This window comes from Protopterus annectens, chromosome 10.part0, assembly GCF_019279795.1.
Source record: "Protopterus annectens isolate FY-2018-M chromosome 10.part0, PAN1.0, whole genome shotgun sequence".
In the NCBI taxonomy this organism is placed as follows: domain Eukaryota; kingdom Metazoa; phylum Chordata; order Ceratodontiformes; family Protopteridae; genus Protopterus; species Protopterus annectens.
This window is the reverse complement of record NC_056744.1, coordinates 340,334,736-340,354,627: the sequence shown is the minus strand read 5'-3', so window position 1 is coordinate 340,354,627 and position 19,892 is coordinate 340,334,736. Positions and strand designations below refer to the sequence as shown.

Below are 19,892 nucleotides of genomic sequence, written 5' to 3'. Positions count from 1 at the left end.
GTTATCTTTCCACCCCACAGACAGCTAAGCTACCTAACTCCTAGGGGCCCATACAATTCCTGCAATCCTGGTGACCTGGAGAAGGAGGAATTGCTGTTGTTATTTTACAAGGAACAGAAGAATTTTATCTGCATCCTTCCTTATCTGTCTCTTCATAGTAGACACACCATCAAACTCACGGGTGTGTGTGTGTGTGTGTGTGTTTTCATATACACACACAAACCCATCAGCATAGCTGTGCAGTGCTTTGAAAGCCTGAACATCTGTCATGGCTCTTCATGCTGATGCTTCATCACCTGATCTGCACTAGGTGGCACATACACTGAACTGCCTTCCTCCCCAGGACAGGTAAGTCAACCTCAGTCCCTCATTTTCACCCCCCCCAACAGCTCCTCCAGAATGTAAGGTTGTTAGCCAGACATGGGTCATGAGGACTGATCATCCTTCTGTGCATGGAACCAACATAACTTTAGTTTAAATAATCAATTGTGCAGATGTTCTTAGGGCGGGCTTGTCTTCAACATTAACTCTCCTAGGTGTTAAAGGGCTAACATCCACATAGTACTCTGCATTTGGCCTAGATCTTAGCACATGGAATAATTATGATACCTTGAAAAACAAGAATTATGGTACTCTTGCCACTGGGATTAAAAAAGATAGCCAGACTTGTCAATAGCTTTTAAATATTTTTTCTTCAACAAAAAGTACACAGTTTACTTGGGAAACAATTAAAAGAATTACAGAGCGCTGAGTGTGGCCTCAGCAGTGTTGCAATGAAAAATGTTCTTCAAAGATGTTGTTTATATAGCTTTGATGTTGACTGCCGAGAAAGTTCAGGATTTGCCACTTTTGGTCATCTCTGGAACTGCAAAATATGTATACAAAAAAAAAAAGAAAGAAAAATTACACCACCAGACAAACAGTGTTTTTTTTTAAACATTAGAAATACAAATGACGTAGAAATAGTAGAAACATACACTATGATGAAGGAATATGTTAATATGCATTCAAATAGATGGTGTAGTTAATCTCAAATTCATGGAGCTATGCAATTCAGTGGAGCTAGGTCTTTTGTAGCATGTCAGCGGATCTAGGTCTTTTGTAGCATGTAAGCATTTATTCCTTTCAGTTGATCCATGTGAGTCTATACCAAAACATGTGTTAACCACACTTACTTGCATAGAGAGATACTGTTGTATTTATTTATTTTTACATTTGTCAACTGTTCAGAGCACTGTCCAGAAGCCCTTTTTTAGGCATGACATCAGCTGTGAGGCAACATAAAACTTAAATTACACTAATGAAAGAAAGCAAGGCAGTAACTGTAATATAAGAAAAGTAAAGCAAAATGTAACAGCAAATTAAGAGAGTAAGGTGTTGCAGATACAATATTAGAAAAATACCTATGCACAATTAATCATGTAGATACATACAACCCCAATGACTCCTTAGGGCCTGATTCCAAAACACTTGCTCTCACTGTAAGTGACCCCTTACAATGACAGCAGGCTTAGAGCAGGTGTTTTGGAATCTGGTCCCCATAGTAAGCCTGTTTATAGATAGACCTTAGACTGAAGTAAGTCACTTACACTGCGATCAAGTCTTTAGGAATCTGGACTTTAGTAACCACTTACATACTGTCCCAATATCAAAGCATACACATACACCCACCCACAGGGATTGTCAACAAAGGATAAAAAAAAATAAAATAAGATAAAGGATAAATAAGATAAGCCCTAAACATTGTGATGGCAAACAGAAGATGCACTACAAAGCAATTCTAGTGAAAGAAATGTATGCTGCCACAAAAGACCAAGACCCACTTGAATGGTCCAGCTCATTCGGGGGTACTACATTGCATTTTTTATGGGTACATTTTCAGGACTGGTTAGATTTGTCTGTACTAAGTACACATTTTGTAAAATTATTTACTGTGACATTGCTGCTGAGAAGCCATCATTAAGTAGAGGCAGAGGCAGAGGGAATGCTTTCAATGGCACAACAGGCTAGGTGCATTATTATGCAGAAGTGACTAATCAGCTGAGACTTAGAAGTGAGGAAATCTGATACTCTGGCTGAATGAAGGCGGGAAGATTGGATAAATAACTAGGGTTGCCACCTTTTAATCGGGCCAAATTGGGACATGGGGGTGTGGCCATTATGACATTGGCCACACCCTCTGCCATGACATCACCACATGTGTTGTGACAGAGATGTAGTTATGGGTACAACAGCTGGCTGGCTGCTTGGGTGGCTAGCTGGATGGATGAATGCTTGGCTGGCTGGATGGACATTTGGATGACTGGCTGGATGAATGGCTGGCTGGCGGGAGTGGCTAGATGGCTGGTTGGATGAATTATTGGCTGAATGAATGAATGAATGAATGAATGAATGAATGAATGAATGGATGAATGGATGGCTGGCTGGCTAGCTACCTGGCTGCCTGCCTGGAGTGGCTAACTGGATGGGAGTAGCTGGATGAATGGCTGGTCGCTGCAGTGGTTAGCTCACTGGTGGCTGGAGTGGCTAGCTAGATGGGAGTAGATGTATGAATGGCTGGTCACTGCAGTGGTTAGCTGGCTGGCTGTTGGAGTGGCTAGATGGATGGATTGCTGCACTGATGCATGAATGGTTGGCTGGATGAACACCTCTCAACTGTACAGATTTTTACAGAATATCCAGATTTTTGCCTCATATTTTTGGTCTGTTTCTAATAAAATTGGTTCTGTAGCTGGCTAGCTTGCTTAGCTGTTTGCTGGCTAGCTTGGCTGTTTAAAAAAAAATGTCATTGCTTTTTTTCGTAATGGCTGTAGAAGCGGTAAAACAAACCGCTCTACAGCTGCAATCTTTGTAGGGCTCTTCTTTACCCAGTTTCCACCCCCTTCATAAACTGCAGCCAATTGCTGCACAATTTAAAGCACCAGGACCTAACAGGGAACAGCTCTGCCTGCAGGTCCGGGTTGGTGACGTAACTGAATTGCTGTGAAAAAGCTGGAAGTAATTGCAGCTTTTCATAGGTTCATAGGTTCATAGGTTGGTACTAGGCTATCAGCCCTAGGACCTATACAAGCCTAGCCATAACAATTCCCTGACTATTTCTTCCCACATTATTTACTTTCCTGGACCCCTGTCTAGCAGGGCGACTGACGTGATCCCTGGGGTGAATTTCCTTTCTCCCATCCAATCGTCAAGGTTCCTCTTGAAGAGGTCCAAAGAGGCACTCTGCTTTATATGTATGGGCAATCTATTCCAGAGTCTGGGGTGTCTCTGGGTCAGGAACCTATCCCTCCAGCATGTTTTGTTTATTGTGATAACAAGGTTTAGATCCCTGGAGCATGTAGCTCTGAGGGATTGGGATTTCTTTAAGTGTAGCATGTCCAACAGCTCTGGGTTTGACATGGCCTTGTATGTTAAGTAGAGATCGCCTCTGAGTAGACAATATGCGACAGAGTATAGCTGGAGTTTTTTAAGGCGGTCAGCGTAGGGCATCTGCTTTAGGCCTGTGATTCTTTTAGTGAGGTATTTCTGAGGCCTTTCCAGTTGTTGCAGATGTCTTGAGAGGTACATACCAAACGGGGCGTTGTATTCTATAATGGGTCTAATGAGGGATGAGTACAGTGGGACAATGACCTCCTTTTTTCTGGATGAAAAGCCCTTCGTGATGAGGTGTGCCACATAGAAGGATTTCCTGACTGTTGTGGCGATGTGGTTATCGAAGGTGAGACCACTGTCCACCTGTGTCCCTAAGTCCCTTATCACACTTTCTGTGTTTAGTGTACTGCCTCCTATGTGGTAATTCATGGGTACATGTTTTTTCCCAAAGGGGATAACTATACATTTCTTGGCATTGAGCTTGAGCCCATGCTTTCCACAGCAATTCAGTGCGATTGCAAAAGCGGGACTTTTCAGGTCCCACTGCTTGATACAGCAGGCAATGGGATAAGGTAGCTTAACCCGTGACTGTCCCGTTGACAACAGCACGGGTGGCAACCATATAAATAACAGAAAATAAAGGTCTGGGAAGTTTATTTTGTTAAATGTGTATGTTATCTCAAAAAATTGTTGCTACATTTGGAAGCTGCTTTCAGAATGTGTAACATCAATAGTAAATATATTTGTTAGATTTGCTGCAATCCATTCAGTAATACTCATACTGAAGGCAATCAAAGTTTGAAGCATTACTTAGGTCTTCCATTTTAAATACATGGAAATGGGATTGGCTGAAGTATAGCACGGCAATTTAATCTCATGGGCTGTGTCCTCACACTACATTATGGGGAACATTTAGCTCTCCAAGGAAAATCTCATCATGATGTCTTCCGCCATGAGGCACTTGGTGGTACAACAAAAAATATCTCTGAGTACTTATACTGCTGCAAACAAGTCTGTATCACGTAGAGTTTCATGAAAAGGTAAAAAAAAAAATTTTTCATCTTTTGCCCATAGTGGTCCTTCATCCAGGTACTGCTCTCAGGTCATCCATGAAGAGGGACAGCTGTGTCCAGCAGGGTTACCCAGTTAACAGATAAATAAAATAATGAATTGAAAACTGAAAATGATGATGACTGATCAGAAATCTGAGGTACATTCCAGTCTGTTTTTTATTTATTTATTTATTAGCCATTGATTACTGGAAAAGTGCAACTGGGCAAAGAGACTTTTCAGCAAAGGACAAGGGAAAAAGTTCCACATTACATATATTTCCACAATCACATAGCATTAGCTAACCAAATAAAATACATAACACTGAGTTGTATGTAGTTTAACATACACTGTACTGCATTTACAGCATGTTAAGTCACACATCTAAAGAACATTCAGCATCACTCTACAGTTTATACGTCACACTGAAATTTTAGTACACAGACAGCATACGAGGCATATGCAAGTTTTATTCAACCAGTGCACTTCTTAATGCTGTTGATATGACTGGGACTGTTTTATTGATAGGTATGATTTTATTGGGATTTTAAAATGTAAACGGGAGATAGCAACTATGCTTTGCAGGATTTTGGCCATTATACACTGTTGCTCATTGTAGTGTAACATTTTATTTATTTATTTTACATTTGTTGACCGGGCTAGTCTAACTGGATATATATGTCCATTTTCAGTAGAGACACGGGGAGATAAGCTCCAAGACAGACACGAACAGACAAGATCAATAATGTTACAAAAAAAACAGACATAGATGAAATATTTCTACATATTTCATAAAACTATTTACAGTATTTAGAGCTACTTATATTTTAAAACTACAGTCAGTGGGATTCAGTTTGTAGAAACTGGCCATGCAAAATGGTCACCCAGAATATCCATGATGTGACTGAATTTCCTGAGGGATGGTCTTACTAGGATGTATAAATAAGCAGCTTCCGTGGCAAGACATGCAATGTAGAATCCTTCACTTATGTAAGGCAGCAAATTTTTCGATGACCATATCCTAAATTTCTTTGAGCAGACTTGTTTGTGTTGGAAAAACATAGCACTGGCCTTTGATTGTTGTCCTTTCTGGAGACCAGCAACAATCTGCAATACAAGCTTTGACCTAAGTGGTTGGTAGCTTCAGCAACTTTGTTTGTGTATTTCGGCTTTTCCCAGTTAGGGGTCGCCACAACGACTCCTACACCAAAAGTAATGCTTGTGTGACTGAATATTAATAAAATAGGTGGAATGGAATGAGTTTGAGTTTTTGGTAGAATATGTTAAGCAATTTGAGCTGTTGTCTGGAAATCCAGCTGTTTGTTACTTTTTGCCAAGAGAACAGATGATGCTGAAAGAGCTGCCTCCCAAGAGTAACGGGGAGGAGGAGGAGGAATGAACAGCACGCAGGTACATGGATGACTTGTGCTGCTATTTCCTTTACCTCCTGAATCTGAAGTAGAGGATCACTTTAGTCTATATTATGGACACGTGATCTCTGCCTGCATTTGATTCTGAATTGGAATTATTCATTTAAGGTTTGGTTACCTCTATTTTTTATTTTTTTCTTATAATGCATTTTGTTTTGTTTTATGTTTTTTGTTCATTTTAGAGTTTCAAGAGGTCTTGGCTAGGGTCTCAACCTCTTACCACAAAAAAGTCTGGAAAAATTGAAAAATAATGGGGAATAAAGTCGCAAAAATAGGGACAAATTTTAAATATTGCCCTTATAAACCTAAAAAGTTAAGAGAATAAAAGATCTTGTGTCACCATGTATTTTCTGAAGGATATGAAATCTGAAACTTGAATGACGGTCATTATTTAGTGAATTCAATCCTTACTGATTTGCCTTAAAAATCTACAAAATCACAAATTTTATGAGGAACAGACCAAAAATATGAGGGAAAAATCTGGACATTTTGTAAAAGTCTGTATAGTTGACAGGTATGCTAGGGTTAGTTAGAAAATAATTATTTTGCAGACAGTGAATAACATCCAGCTAATTAGTAGGAAGAGCTGAGAAGTAGCATTCCTCATTTAACAAGTTATTTGGTGGCATCTTTATTTAGCTGTTGTGTTTGTTTGATTTGCTGTTTTCTGCCTGACTATTGATGATTTCTGTCTGATTTTTCCACCCACCCACCCTACCGCTATTGTGGTTTTAAACTTGGTGGCTTTTGAGTTGCCCATTCCTACTATAAATCTAATTTTGGACAGTCCTCCAAGTCTTATCTCGTCAGCTCATTCCACTGAGCATTGCGAGATCAGCTGGGAAGGGCCTCTTTAGTCTCTTAAACTTGAATTATCTTCTGTTTCCTGCCTTCCCACTTACTAAAAAAATTGCACTTTATTTAGCTGCTTTACTGTATGTGTGCTTCTTTGTACTTTATTTAGCTTTTTGCTGCACATTCTTACCTGATTACATTGCAACTGTTATTCTAACCCTCTTAGTTCTGATTTAAGCATTTGGGCTTCAGACTTGTTATCCTGCATAAGGAAGGTTTGCGGTCAATACTCCTGTGGCAGGAGAGGCAGCTTTCACACTTCTGATTTGGGAACTTTTTAAGGTGTATTGTGTCTGTTATTCTAAAAGTGTCTTAGTTCTGGTTTAAGTTAAACATTCCCACCATCCTACAAACAACTCAACTAGCATTCTCTGACGTTTAAAACTACCTTACCAAAGCCCAACTTATCCTCAATCCAAAGAAAATTCAGCTTATGATTATAACCAGTTCTAAAAAAAACACTAACAGTCAATTCACTATCTACTCCACAAATGCTACTCCAATTGCTCCAGTGGCACAGGCTAAGCTATTGGGTATAACAATAGACTCCCACCTAAAATTTGATAGTTATCTCAACTTAACTATTAAAAAAGTACATGCCAAACTGGGGTCACTCTACCGTATCAAACCATTTCTTACCAACAACACAAGATCAGCCATTGCTCACTCCCAACTTCTATCCACCCTACTCTATGCATCTCCCATTCTGACTAATCTCAACAAAACTGAACTATGCAAAATGGAAGCCTGCTATAACAGAATTGCCCACTTTGCTGCAAATTGCTCATATAGAACTCATCACTGTACTGCTTTGAGACAGCTCCACTGGCTTGAACTGCCCAACCTCCTAACCTACAATCAGCTCTGCCTCTGTCATTCTATTACCTCCCCAATAAGTGTCCTGCCCTCAAAAACCTAGTACAACATCACTCAGCCAAAAGGCCTCTTAGATCATCAAGCAAACTACTACTAGAAGTCACCAACAGCTACAATAGCTTTGGAGATGCACTATATAGTAGTTCAGTGGCTAAAAATGGAACTCTGTCCCTACTAGCATTCAAAACACATCATCCAAAGCCTCCTTTAAAGACCTCATCAAGCAACATCTCCAGCAAAGTTGGCAGTGCCATGATTGCTCCCTAGGCTAGTGAAAGCGGATAACATATACATACTAAATCTAGAGCACTTGATAATAGTTTTCAATCTTACTCACAAACGTTGGCTAATCTACAATATATGTACTGTACCTGTGTACTATGTATGTATTCTACCTATGTTCCAAATTTCAGCTGTACACCACAAATCTATTAATTACCTTTATTTTTAAAATTAATATTTTTTTGTTTGTTCTTTCCACTGTAACTGTTTATGTGCCGCATACCACTGTAAAACATGTCTCTTGTAATTTGTGTGTATACTGATCATGTCTAAATAACTAAATGTGTCTGTAATTTTTCTTTGTGGAGCTTTTCTCCCCAGGCCTCTGCTGAAAAAGGGCCTTTTCGGCTCAGACACTCCTGGTTAACAAATGTAAATAAATAAAATAAATAAAGTGCTTGAGTTCCAAGCCATTTATTTTATATTAGGAGGGTTTGTGTTTCACACTCTTGTGAGAGGAGAGGATAGCCTCTACCCTTCTGAACTGAGACTTGCTAGTAAAGGTTTATTGTGCCTGTTATTCAAGTGTTTTTTTTCTGGTTTAAGCTGTTGGGCTCCAAACCAGTTACTTTACATTTGGAAGGTTTGTGGTCTACAATCTTGTGGCAGGAGGGTATAGCCTATGCCCTTCTGAGCTGGGAATTGCTGGTTGAAGGCTTATTGTGTCCGTTATTCTAAAAGTGTCTTAGCTCTGGTTTAAGCACCAGGGCTCCAAACCAGTTATTATACATTAAGATGGTTTGTGGTCTACACTCTTGTGGGAGGAGAAGGTAGCCTTCATCCTTCTGAGCTGGGAATTGCTGGTGAAGGCTTATTGTGCCTATTATTCTAAGGGTTGTTGCTCTGGTTTAAGCACTTGTGCTCCAAACTAGTTATTTTACATTAGGAAGGTTTGTGATCTTCACTCGTGTGGCAGAAGAGGATAGCCTACATCCTTCTGAGCTGGGATTTGCTGGTGTAAGTCTTATTGTACCTTTACTTGATTGACTAGAGGCCTACCTTGTTAAAATTTGAATCTCTATGCCTGAGCATTTGGTGATGTTTGGCAACCACACTACTTGAGAAGAAAATTGTTGTTGGTTTCTGCTAAACTCTACAAAAGCTAAAACTTATATTACCATATTCACTGTTTTGGCACTTGTTTTTTGCTGCATTAATAACACTTGCACCACACCTCCTACATCAAGTAAAGACCCTACACATCAAAGTACTTATGCTGAGGCACTTACAGGTAACCTTCCTAAAATACTAAAACCTCCTGCATAGCACAATCAAAAAATAATTCTCAGCCATCATGTATACACTCCTTTAAAAACACCATCCACAGTTACACATAGTAACACTGTATACAATCTCTCTACTGTTAAGTCCTTAAGGCTAACCAGTGCACAGCCAAATTTCCTGGTCATTGCTGATTCTACATTGAGACAACAATGTCTCCCTCACCAGTCTGAACAAGGAGAGACTCAAAGTTAGCTGCCTTTCCTGGGCTCAGATACATCACGTCACACAGGCACTCAGGTCATTGAACTACATGTACCAGTATGACTCTGTCATAGTCCATGTGAGTGTTAATGACCTGAGATATACCTCCTTTGACTAGATGAAGCAAGACATGATCAAGCTCACTGATTGTGCATCTCAGGCAGGTATGAGCCTAGCACTGAGCAGCATAATACCTTCTCCAAGGATGATGCCACATTACCAACAGAAAATGATTGATTTTAACAATTGGCTTAGCTTCTGGTGTCAATCTAAGGGGTACAATATTTGACAGGAGGACATGGTTGACAGATCACACTGCTCTGTCAGAAATGGTCTGCACTTATTCCCTTTAGGTGATCGGATATTGGAAAAGATGTTTTCCAACCCCATAGTGCCTTTTTTAGGCAAAGCCAAACTGATAATACTCCAGACTTAACTGAACCTATGAAGGAATATCTGGAGCTGGTACTGCTCAATGCTAGAAGTCTCAACAAAAAACTCCACTCTGCAAGCCTTCATCGCCCTGGAGAGTACAGACATCTCTGTAGTAAAAGAGACCATGGTTAAAAGTCATGGACAGAAACCCAGTAATACAAGGTTATAATGCCTTTCACACCTTTACACCAGCTACTGCACAGGAGGGAGCTAAAGGTGGGGGGAGTTTCAGTCTATAATAAAACCAACCTCATATCCAGACTAGTTAAGGTATATGACCCATTGGAACTCATACATGTGCAACTCACCAAAAACAGGGTCTTTTACCATAGCCTTGCAACCAGGCCCCCCTCCATGTCCTAGGAAACCCATACTACCCATCTCAATGTCCTAGAGTCCCTCACCGTTCAACTTAATAGACTGTGAATCCTATACCACACTCAGCAATTCCTAAATTTAGTTAATATCAACATCGTGGAACAGTTGGTCCATTCGCCTACTAGGGGTACAAACATCCTTGACCTTGTACTCATGAACAACTGGGGGGGGGGCAATGTTCCTCACCCAATATAATGTTTTTGCTCATCAAATTGGACCATAAGGCAGTATTTCTTGAATTAAAAATTAAATTCAGGGATCCAGTGAAACCAAAATCCTTCAGGAACTATTCCAAGTCTAACCTCTCTTTACTAAGCAACACCTTGGCTAAATTCCAAGCACCCTCAAACCCAGTAAACACCATAGCATATGCTGAGATATTTACAAAATCTCTGTACAGACATATTGCTAGTTGCACACAGCGAGCTGTGCCCACTTGTATTAAGAATAAGATAAACTCAAAAGACAAGACACCCTGATGGAATCACAATATCAAGTGGTTATACAACAAAAGAAAAAAAATCTTCAGCAAGCATAGCTGGAACAAAGCCATACATGCTAAAAGCCCCCAGACTAATCTAAACAGGCAGCTAAGAGGGTTAGTTAATACTTCAAAAGCTAAATTTGAAGAAAAATAGCTTCGCAGGCAAAGAACAACCACAAAGCTTTCTACAGCTATATCCTTAACCTCAGGGGAAATACATAACAATGTGCAGAACTTACTATAAATGGCATCACGCACACTGAACCAGATGCCATTGCCAACCTTTTTATTTATTTATTTTATTTAACATTTGTTGACCGGGAAAGTCTGACTAGGTTCCACAGATCCTGTTTTCAGCGGAGGCCCGGGGAGAAATGCTCCAGAGGCATGTCTTTTGGCTCACAGGTTCAGCTCAAATCCCCCCCCCCCATGCCTTCCCTTGATAGTCCAAAGGAAATACATATGTCACAATCCCCTGAACCATTACTAGGGAACAGGTCATCAATGCACTTTCCAAGGCCAAAAACACTGCATCGATGGGCTCTGATAACATCCAGGGATACTTAATAAATAGCATAAAACATGACCTCTCTGGTCCAGCTGAATCACTAGGCAACCGTACTACTCAAAACGGAAGCAGAGTGATGCAAAGAAAGGTGGAAACAGCAACAGTCTCAGATGTATGATGACCTACAGCACTGACTCCTTTGATGTCCGTGAAACCATCAAGAAATTTTGGCCAGTCTTAACTGCTGACAGTAAAATTAAGAGAATAGTAGGGGAAACACCTAAGTTTGGTTATAAAAACAAGAAGAACTTAAAGGATTTATTGTGCAACTATGATGGAATACCTAACAAGCAGAGTACAGAAGGAGGAAATAGGTTAGGAACTTGGAAATGTGGCTTTTGCAAAGCTTGCAGCCACATTAAATGTTCCAACAGTTTCGTTCATCCGGTAACAAACAAATGCTATAAGTTCTCTGGTTTTGCTAACTGTAACACCAAGAATGTTATATACGTTGGCACTTGTAATTTGTGCCAAGCCTATTACGTAGGAAAGACCAATAGAAAGTTTAAGGAACGGATACTTCGCCACCTGTTAGACATCAAGAATAAAGTGGTAACCAATGCCCTATATGGACATGTGTCTGAAAATCCAGGGCATTCACTTAGCTTTATGGTTATCTCAAATATGACTACTAACCTCCGAGGAGGAGACATTGTCAACAAAACTGAAAAGGAAGAAAGCAAATGGATCATGAACCTCAGAGCTAATTTATTTCCAGGGCTCAACAGAGTAGTTCCTATTAAACCTATTTTGAAAGAGAGAAGCCTAATTAAGAAATGAAATGGAGGCTTAAGGAAGGTGTGCATCTGATTGCTGTATGTGATTGGTTGAGCAATTAAGGATCTTTATTTAACAGCAGTAAGTCAGGTCTACACACTAGGATCTGAAGAAGGTTTTTTAGCTGAAAGCGCTTATCCTGTTTGACCTGCAACTTGAACAGCACAATTTGTGCTCTTTATTTCTTCATTTTATTAAAGCTTACATTTTAACAGAACTTCTCAGTGAACTTTTCGTTGTGGTGGAAGCCTTTTTTTCATTTTACTATTTTTGCCTATTAAGGCTTCCTCTGGAGGTGGTTTTTGGTTCGGTTGTTTGTTGAGGAAAATATCTTTAAAGTCTGCTTGGAGTATAAAAATGTCAATGCAAAGACTTCCAAGCAAAAATCCTAAACCTTCTGCACCGCTTGTTGCATACTTGGGAGCCGTGTGTATATCCTTCCATTGTTTTCTTGTAAATTGCTTCTCCAGTCTGTCTTCACAATCTTTTCTAACAGCCTCTGATTGATCCTTATAGTTGTCATGCAATATTTTATATGCCCTACTAATTATCCCCTTTTTAACAGCAATTACTGTTCTAAATTTGATTAAAACTCTACCAGAGCAGGTCTTTCACTTACGACTTCCCTATCACTTTCTCTTTGCCTATACTCTGATATCAATCCTTGCTAGGGAAGGCAGTCTCTAACCTGCAATCCAAACTTTTTCTTGGCCTCATCTCACTCTATTACTTTTCCCTCAAGTTATTTGCTTTCAGTGCCTTGTCCATGTCTGATTTCTCCAGTAATTTCCAGCTCCCTTCTTGCCTGCGTTTTGTACTTCTATTCACAGTCATCCTTGATGGTAAAATCTCCTTTCTCCATTCTCATTTTGGCTTAGTTCTTAGAATACTTTCTGCAACTCTATGAATATAATATTTTGTTTGGTGGTTATTATTCTCCATAACGATCTGCATCTAAAATCCCACTTTTTCTTTATTTCTTGAACTCCCTCCCTACTTCATTATTATCTCTTTCCACTTTGAATTATAATCTTCTGTTTGTGTTATATATATGAACCTTAACTGTGTAGCTGTAAAATATCCCCTCAAATCAAGTAATCCTAAACCACCTTGCTCTTTTGGGAGGATCAACTTATCCAACTTAACTCTTGCCCTCTTTCCCTCCTAGAAAAATACATTCAACTCTTTATTAATTATTGTCAATCACTCTGACTTAGAATTGAGCTTTGAAAGGCAACCATAAGGGCTAAGTAGTTCAGAGCTCTTAAGGCTAGAAAATGGATGCTTATGGCTAGAAAATGGATGCTTATGTCTTCTTCTTCTCCATGACCCGCGGTGGTGGTGCTGTGGTAGCGTTGTCGCCTCACAGTAAGACGCTTTCCTGTTCGATTCTCAGCTAGAGCGCCTTCTGCGTGGAGACATGCGTGAATCGGCGTACCTTCGTTGAAGGTTGTGCATCAGGGCTGGTAACTCGGCACGAAAAAGTCAACTACCAATCATTAGCGGACTGGAGTTTCACTGTGGCGACCCCTAACCGGGAAAAGCCGAAAGACACAACATGTCTTCTACTCCATGCAGCTCCAGCAAACCTGATCCCTATCTAAAAGTAATGCAGCCAAAGGTATAGAATTCCTTTACTGAAAAAAGTAGACAGACAGATCTGTTTTTTGGCTACTGCAGACATCCCTGCTTTTCCTTAAGAGCCTTGTGTAACATTTCTGCTCTCTTGTGCCTTGGAGGCTATGTGCCTAGATGCATGCTATGTTCACAGGTAGGTGCTAGGCTATCAGACCTAGGGCCTGTACAAGCCTAGCCATAAAGATTCCCTGGGTTACACCACCCAATAATTATTTTCCTGTGCCCTTGTCGATCAGCAGAGCCACAGAAGTGATCCCAGGGGTGAATTTCCTATTTCCCATTCAGTCGTCAAGATTTTTCATAAAGAGGGCTAATGAGGTGCTCTGCTTGACATGAATGAGCAGTCTGTTCCAGAGTATGGGGAGTCTCTGGGACAGGAACCTATCCCTCCAGGATGTTTTGATTATTGTGGTGACAAGGTTTAGGTCCCTGGAGCATATGGCTCAGAGGGATTGGGATTTCTGAAAGTGTAGCACGTCTAAGAGCTCTGGGCTTGACATGACTTTGTATGTTAGGCAGAGATCACCTCTGAGTAGGCTATATGCGATGAAGCAGAGCTGGAGTTTTTGAGACGGTCTGGATAGGGCATCTGTTTGAGGCCAGTGATCCTCTTCGTGAGTTATTTCTGTGGCCTTTCCAGTTGCTAAAAATGTCTTGGAAGGTAGATACCAAATGGGGCATTGTACTCTATAATACGTCTAATGAGGGATGAGTAGAGAGGAACAATGACCTCCTTTTTTCTAGATGAGAAACCTTTTGTGATGAGGTGTGCCACGTAGAAGGATTTCCTGACTATTGTGGCGACGTGGTCATCAAAGGAGAGACTACTGTCCACCTGTGTTCCTAGGTCTCTTATTACACTTTTGGTGTTGAGTGCACTACCGCCTATGTAGTAGTTCATGGTCACAGCGTTTTTCCCAAAGGGGATGACTAGGCATTTTTTGGCATTGAGCTTGAGGCCATGGCTTTGACACCAGGCATCTGTCTCAGTGAGTCCCTTTTGTAAAGGCACCAGTGAAAGTATTACACTGAGGAGGGGTTCTTCATTTTTTTATTCTGGCATCTTTATCAAGTCTTTGTGATGTTTTAGGACAAGAGGGGTCATTTGCTCTTCAGCTGAAGATTTCTCTCATGTAATTAATGGCTTTGCTTCACACTGCTTCATTCTTCATTTAGAATCTCATACGAGATACCTTCTTTGTGAAGATAACAGCTTGACTCTCCATCCATGTGAGTTTTGTCAGGTGCTCTAATTTTCTCCCACAATACATGCCATAGGTGAACTGGTGATCTTTTGATCCTGTAAATGGCTCATTTGTGTTCATGCTGTACAATGCTCAACATGTCACTGTATCCTGCTACAGACTGGCATTCTACTAGGATTCATTTCTCTGACTTGTACCTATTGAGTACCAGGATGGGCTCCAGCTTCCATTGTGATTCTAAATTGTGTTAAGCAGTTAAGTGAAAAATAAATGAATTCATTGCTTAATGGTTGTAGTAAATAAAATATTCTCTGGAGGAAGCTGTGGTTTGTAAGGATATATTTGTAAGGTCTGGGACAATAAACTCTGACAACTTAATCGGGGTCATGTTAGAACAGTCTTCTTTTTCATAACAGGACAAGCAGTGAGACTGTTGTCTTCATTTTCTTTTACCTTCATGTACCTTCACTGGTACTGAACAAGGCGTGCACGTGTTCATTTTACAGGTAGATGTATGCTGGTTCATTTTCTTTTACCTTCATGTACCTTCACTAGTACTGAACAAGGCTCGGACGTGTTCATTTTACAGGTAGATGTATGCTGGTTCATTTTCTTTTACCTTCATATACCTTCACTGGTACTGAACAAGGCATGCACGTGTTAATTTTAAAGGTAGATGTATGCTGGTTCATTTTCTTTTCCCTTCATGTACCTTCACTGGCACTGAACAAGGCTTGTACGTGTTCATTTTACAGGTAGATGTACGCTGGTTCGTTTTCTTTTACCTTCATGTACCTTCACTGGTACTGAACAAGGCTCGCACATGTTCATTTTAAAGGTAGATGTATGCTGGTTCGTTTTCTTTTACCTTCATGTACCTTCACTGGTACTGAACAAGGCTTGCACGTGTTCATTTTAAAGGTAGAAGTATGCTGGTTCGTTTTCTTTTACCTTCATGTACCTTCACTGGTACTGAACAAGGCTTGCACGTGTTCATTTTAAAGGTAGATGTATGCTGGTTCTTTTTCTTTTACCTTCATGTACCTTCACTGGTACTGAACAAGGCGTGCACGTGTTCATTTTAAAGGTAGAAGTATGCTGGTTCGTTTTCTTTTACCTTCATGTACCTTCACTGGTACTGAACAAGGCTTGCACGTGTTCATTTTAAAGGTAGATGTATGCTGGTTCTTTTTCTTTTACCTTCATGTACCTTCACTGGTACTGAACAAGGCGTGCACGTGTTCATTTTAAAGGTAGATGTATGCTGGTTCGTTTTCTTTTACCTTCATGTACCTTCACTGGTACTGAACAAGGTGTGCACGTGTTCATTTTAAAGGTAGATGTATGCTGGTTCATTTTCTTTTACCTTCATATACCTTCACTGGTACTGAACAAGGCTTGCACGTGTTCATTTTAAAGGTAGATGTATGCTGATTCATTTTTTTTTACCTTCATGTACCTTCACTGGTACTGAAGAAGGCTTGCACGTGTTCATTTTAAAGGAAGATGTATGCTGGTTCGTTTTCTTTTACCTTCATGTACCTTCACTGGTACTGAAGAAGGCTTGCACGTGTTCATTTTAAAGGTAGATGTATGCTGGTTCGTTTTCTTTTCCCTTCATGTACCTTCACTGGTACTGAAGAAGGCTCGCACGTGTTCATTTTAAAGGTAGATGTATGCTGGTTCATTTTCCTTTTCCCTTCATGTACCTTCACTGGTACTGAACAAGGCTTGCACGTGTTCATTTTACAGGTAGATGTATGCTGGTTCATTTTCTTTTCCCTTCATGTACCTTCACTGGTACTGAACAAGGCTCGTACGTGTTCATTTTAAAGGTAGATGTATGCTGGGTCATTTTGTTTTCCCTTCATGTACCTTCAGTGGTACTGAACAAGGCTTGCTCGTGTTCATTTTACAGGTAGATGTATGCTGGTTCATTTTCTTTTACCTTCATGTACCTTCACTGGTACTGAACAAGGCGTGCACGTGTTCATTTTACAGGTAGATGTATGCTGGTTCGTTTTCTTTTACCTTCATGTACCTTCACTGGTACTGAACAAGGCTTGCACGTGTTCATTTTACAGGTAGATGTATACTGGTTCATTTTCTTTTACCTTCATGTACCTTCACTGGTACTGAACAAGGCTTCTGCGTGTTCATTTTAAAGGTAGAGGTATGCTGGTTCATTTTCTTTTCCCTTCATGTACCTTCACTAGTACTGAACAAGGCTTGCACGTGTTCATTTTAAAGGTAGATGTATGCTGGTTCATTTTCTTTTACCTTCATGTACCTTCACTGGTACTGAACAAGGCTTACTGCGTGTTCATTTTAAAGGTAGATGTATGCTGGTTCATTTTCTTTTCCCTTCATGTACCTTCACTGGTACTGAACAAGGCGTGCACATGTTCATTTTAAAGGTAGATGTATGCTGGTTCGTTTTCTTTTACCTTCATGTACCTTCACTGGTACTGAACAAGGCGTGCACGTGTTCATTTTACAGGTAGATGTATGCTGGTTCATTTTCTTTTACCTTCATGTACCTTCACTAGTACTGAACAAGGCTCGCACGTGTTAATTTTAAAGGTAGATGTATGCTGGTTCATTTTCTTTTACCTTCATATACCTTCACTGGTACTGAACAAGGCTTGCACGTGTTCATTTTAAAGGTAGATGTATGCTGGTTCGTTTTCTTTTACCTTCATGTACCTTCACTGGTACTGAACAAGGCCTGCACGTGTTCATTTTAAAGGTAGATGTATGCTGGTTCATTTTCTTTTACCTTCATGTACCTTCACTGGTACTGAACAAGGCGTGCACGTGTTCATTTTACAGGTAGATGTATGCTGGTTCATTTTCTTTTACCTTCATGTACCTTCACTGGTACTGAACAAGGCTTGCACGTGTTCATTTTAAAGGTAGATGTATGCTGGTTCATTTTCTTTTCCCTTCATGTACCTTCACTGGTACTGAACAAGGCTTGCACGTGTTCATTTTAAAGGTAGATGTATGCTGGTTCGTTTTCTTTTACCTTCATGTACCTTCACTGGTACTGAACAAGGCATGCACGTGTTCATTTTACAGGTAGATGTATGCTGGTTCGATTTCTTTTACCTTCATGTACCTTCACTGGTACTGAACAAGGCTTGCACTTGTTAATTTTAAAGGTAGATGTATGCTGGTTCATTTTCTTTTACCTTCATATACCTTCATTGGTACTGAACAAGGCTTGCACATGTTCATTTTAAAGGTAGATGTATGCTGGTTCGTTTTCTTTTACCTTCATGCACCTTCACTGGTACTGAACAAGGCTTGCACGTGTTCATTTTAAAGGTAGATGTATGCTGGTTCATTTTCTTTTACCTTCATGTACCTTCACTGGTACTGAACAAGGCTTGCACTTGTTCATTTTAAAGGTAGATGTATGCTGGTTCGTTTTTTTTTACCTTCATGTACCTTCACTGGTACTGAACAAGGCTTGCACTTGTTCATTTTAAAGGTAGATGTATGCTGGTTCGTTTTCTTTTACCTTCATGTACCTTCACTGGTACTGAACAAGGCTTGCACGTGTTCATTTTAAAGGTAGATGTATGCTGGTTCATTTTCTTTTCCCTTCATGTACCTTCACTGGTACTGAAGAAGGCTTGCACATGTTCATTTTAAAGGTAGATGTATGCTGGTTCATTTTCTTTTACCTTCATGTACCTTCACTGATACTGAACAAGGCTTGCACGTGTTCATTTTAAAGGTAGATGTATGCTGGTTCATTTTCTTTTACCTTCATGTACCTTCACTGGTACTGAACATGGCTTGCACTTGTTCATTTTAAAGGTAGATGTATGCTGGTTCATTTTCTTTTCCCTTCATGTACCTTCACTGGTACTGAACAAGGCTCGTACGTGTTCATTTTAAAGGTAGATGTATGCTGGGTCATTTTGTTTTCCCTTCATGTACCTTCAGTGGTACTGAACAAGGCTTGCTCGTGTTCATTTTACAGGTAGATGTATGCTGGTTCATTTTCTTTTACCTTCATGTACCTTCACTGGTACTGAACAAGGCGTGCACGTGTTCATTTTACAGGTAGATGTATGCTGGTTCGTTTTCTTTTACCTTCATGTACCTTCACTGGTACTGAACAAGGCTTGCACGTGTTCATTTTACAGGTAGATGTATACTGGTTCATTTTCTTTTACCTTCATGTACCTTCACTGGTACTGAACAAGGCTTGCACGTGTTCATTTTAAAGGTAGAGGTATGCTGGTTCATTTTCTTTTCCCTTCATGTACCTTCACTAGTACTGAACAAGGCTTGCACGTGTTCATTTTAAAGGTAGATGTATGCTGGTTCATTTTCTTTTACCTTCATGTACCTTCACTGGTACTGAACAAGGCTTGCACGTGTTCATTTTAAAGGTAGATGTATGCTGGTTCATTTTCTTTTCCCTTCATGTACCTTCACTGGTACTGAACAAGGCGTGCACGTGTTCATTTTAAAGGTAGATGTATGCTGGTTCGTTTTCTTTTACCTTCATGTACCTTCACTGGTACTGAACAAGGCGTGCACGTGTTCATTTTACAGGTAGATGTATGCTGGTTCATTTTCTTTTACCTTCATGTACCTTCACTAGTACTGAACAAGGCTCGCACGTGTTAATTTTAAAGGTAGATGTATGCTGGTTCATTTTCTTTTACCTTCATATACCTTCACTGGTACTGAACAAGGCTTGCACGTGTTCATTTTAAAGGTAGATGTATGCTGGTTCGTTTTCTTTTACCTTCATGTACCTTCACTGGTACTGAACAAGGCCTGCACGTGTTCATTTTAAAGGTAGATGTATGCTGGTTCATTTTCTTTTACCTTCATGTACCTTCACTGGTACTGAACAAGGCGTGCACGTGTTCATTTTACAGGTAGATGTATGCTGGTTCATTTTCTTTTACCTTCATGTACCTTCACTGGTACTGAACAAGGCTTACTGCGTGTTCATTTTAAAGGTAGATGTATGCTGGTTCATTTTCTTTTCCCTTCATGTACCTTCACTGGTACTGAACAAGGCTTGC

At 40.1% G+C, this 19,892-nt stretch overlaps 1 protein-coding gene across 2 annotated transcripts in view; it reads right to left on the bottom strand.

The window, feature by feature from the left end:
* Positions 1-673: 673 nt before the first annotated feature.
* Positions 674-19,892, bottom strand: part of ANKRD45 (ankyrin repeat domain 45) — a 334,657-nt gene continuing 315,438 nt past the window's right edge. For both annotated transcript variants that reach the window (XM_044085235.1, XM_044085233.1), the window contains exon 6: positions 674-865. In XM_044085235.1, coding sequence (XP_043941170.1) covers positions 834-865 — 32 coding nt within the window. In that variant the 3' untranslated portion in view covers positions 674-833. The remainder of the gene's footprint in view (positions 866-19,892) is intronic.